This window comes from Austrofundulus limnaeus, unplaced genomic scaffold (assembly GCF_001266775.1).
Source record: "Austrofundulus limnaeus strain Quisiro unplaced genomic scaffold, Austrofundulus_limnaeus-1.0 Scaffold127, whole genome shotgun sequence".
Lineage (NCBI taxonomy): Eukaryota > Metazoa > Chordata > Actinopteri > Cyprinodontiformes > Rivulidae > Austrofundulus > Austrofundulus limnaeus.
In genome coordinates this window covers 1,614,237-1,616,553 of record NW_013952529.1, presented here as the reverse complement: position 1 = coordinate 1,616,553, position 2,317 = coordinate 1,614,237, and the positions used below count along the sequence as shown (strand labels likewise).

Sequence of the window (2,317 nt, the reverse complement as noted above, 5' to 3'; positions counted from 1 at the left end):
TAATTTGATAAAGTGCAAATTAAAATATAGTTGTATCTGCAACTGTATTTAATAATGTTTTGAACTTTTAAAATATTGTATGATAGAACCAGAAGCTGCTCTTCATATTAGTGACAAACTTTGGTGTTTTTGATGAGTTACTTTCATTTTTTCTTCTACTTTTCATTTAAAATAAGTTTCCATTCTCGGCAGGTTTCTAAGGTTCTTCTTCTACTTATTAAAAAAATGTTAAACATCTGAGTGGTGCACTACTGCTACTAGTGGTGAGAAACTGTATTGCATCTTATTAAAAATCAATGCGGTCCCACGGCCCTCTGCGGCCCAAAGTTAAAAACTGTTGTTCTTTTGAGTCCCTCAAGGTGGCGCTGTGGGCCGTGACCCGTAGGTTAAGAATCTCTGATCCAAGCCCTGCGTGGTTCCTGCAGGATTCAGACGTGACCAGGTGTTTGTGCCGAGGCTGACAGAGTGAACGTGATCAAACGAGCTCCTGTGTTTCCTCAGGTTGTTGCTGCCTGGAGGAGACGTGGACATTAAGACGTCACAGTTCAGTCGAGCAGCCAGGATCTTCTACAACCTGGCTCTGAGGGTACGATACGAGCTGCAGAGGATGTGGTGACGGCTGAAACCGAAGCACATTTAAACCTTCCTCCTGTCTCTCCTCTGCAGGCCAACAATGCTGGAGACTACTTCCCCGTGTGGGGGACCTGTCAGGGGTTCCAGCAGCTCTCTGTCCTCACAGCCAGGAAAAACCTGCTGACCCAGACCAGAACCAAGGCTGTGGCTCTGCCCCTGACGCTCACACCAGGTGTCACCGTTCGCTCCGGTTTTACTGCAGAAACACTGCGTCACAGCTGTGTCGAGCTGCTTTTACAGATGTTTACAGGGTTTTTCTGACGGCTGTTGGTCTCTCTGCTGCAGCGGCTCAGTCCAGTCGTCTGTTCCGGAGTTTCCCCAAAGACCTGCTGCGGTCTCTGGCTGAAGAAAACATCACGTCTAACTTCCACAGATGGAGTCTGTCAGTGCAGGTAGATCTTTTTTATTGTTTCTCAGTGGTCAGAAACAACAACTCATGTCTGTGAGGCTGAAACTCTGAAAAGCTTCAGCGTTGACCCAATCTGAAAACTGTGATCAGGTTTAGATAGAAGCACAGAGAGCAGAGTGGGGCTTCAGGTTTCTGCTTCCTTTTCTTCTGCTGCTTTTAATATTTCCGCAGGATTCTGTCACCTATATTTTATCAGTGGTCAATATTTTCCTCAAATACCTGATGTACATACTGTATAATGTGAGATCTGTATTCTGCCCTCTGGTGGATGAACAATGTACTGCAGGAAGTGGAATTTCTTTTTATTTTTTCAAAATGTCTGCTGACATGAGGTCATCCACACATTTTTTTCAGGAAAACTTTAGCTAATTTTGGAGAAGTTATGATAAGAATAACATCAATATTGTTTGTAATTTTTTAAATAAATACGTTCTGTGTTGAAACAATGCATAATTACTTAAAATATTTTCAATAGTACAGTTAAACCGTGTTAAAGATTTGTGTATCAAACTTGATACTGCAGGTATATACGTCCTGAACTGTCATGTGACATTTTAGTAATTTAATTAACAGTATTCTTGCCACAATACAACACACACTGTTTTGGATGATTGATTAATTACTGAAATGCTATTTGAAAACACATTTTGGCTATTTTCAAAGGGGTTTCCTTTGAAATTATAATCTCTATGCTGTACTGACTAAATATTAACGTGTTAGATGTCAAAGAAAATTGAGGAAGAAGAGAGGAAAAAAATAAAGTAAGAAAATGTCATCAATATGATAACAAATGGCAATTTTTAATAAAGTGTAAGGCACATCTGTGCCTGAAGAAGGACAGAAGCTGTATTTGTGCCGACCACCAAGTGAAATAAATGGCTGTAAAAAACACAAAGAAGTAAACTTCCTAGAGTGTCCTAAACTTGTTAAAAGTTATCGGCAAAACTGTCTTTTGTTTCTTCATTCAACTTTGTTGTGAGCAAAATGTTACAAAAACAGCCCAGTGGATCAGATTTGATACAAAAATATATATCATAAACAAAGTGATGTGGCAAAAAAAATTGGATTTTGTTTAAAGGTCCAAAAAACATGTCAGTTCTAAAAAATGGGAATTTACTGACTATTTTTTTAAAGGGTTAAAGTTTCACTGCTTTCTTTTCAGATTCCAGTTTTCTTTTGTACTTTAGAGCAGTGGTTCCCAAACTTTTTATCTTCTGACCCACAAACTATCCAGGGCAAAAACTTGTGACCCCAAATATTACTGGTCTGAGTACA

At 39.4% G+C, this 2,317-nt stretch overlaps 1 protein-coding gene across 1 annotated transcript in view; it reads left to right on the top strand.

Annotated features, from left to right (window-relative positions):
* The window catches only part of zgc:171566, a gene marked incomplete at its 5' end in the record, with an annotated part of 8,866 nt that overhangs the window by 4,327 nt on the left and 2,222 nt on the right, over nucleotides 1–2,317 (top strand). Inside the window, 3 exon segments of the mRNA XM_014015351.1 lie at nucleotides 502–586; nucleotides 667–805; nucleotides 919–1,025. Of these exon segments, the coding sequence (XP_013870805.1) occupies nucleotides 502–586; nucleotides 667–805; nucleotides 919–1,025 (331 nt within the window).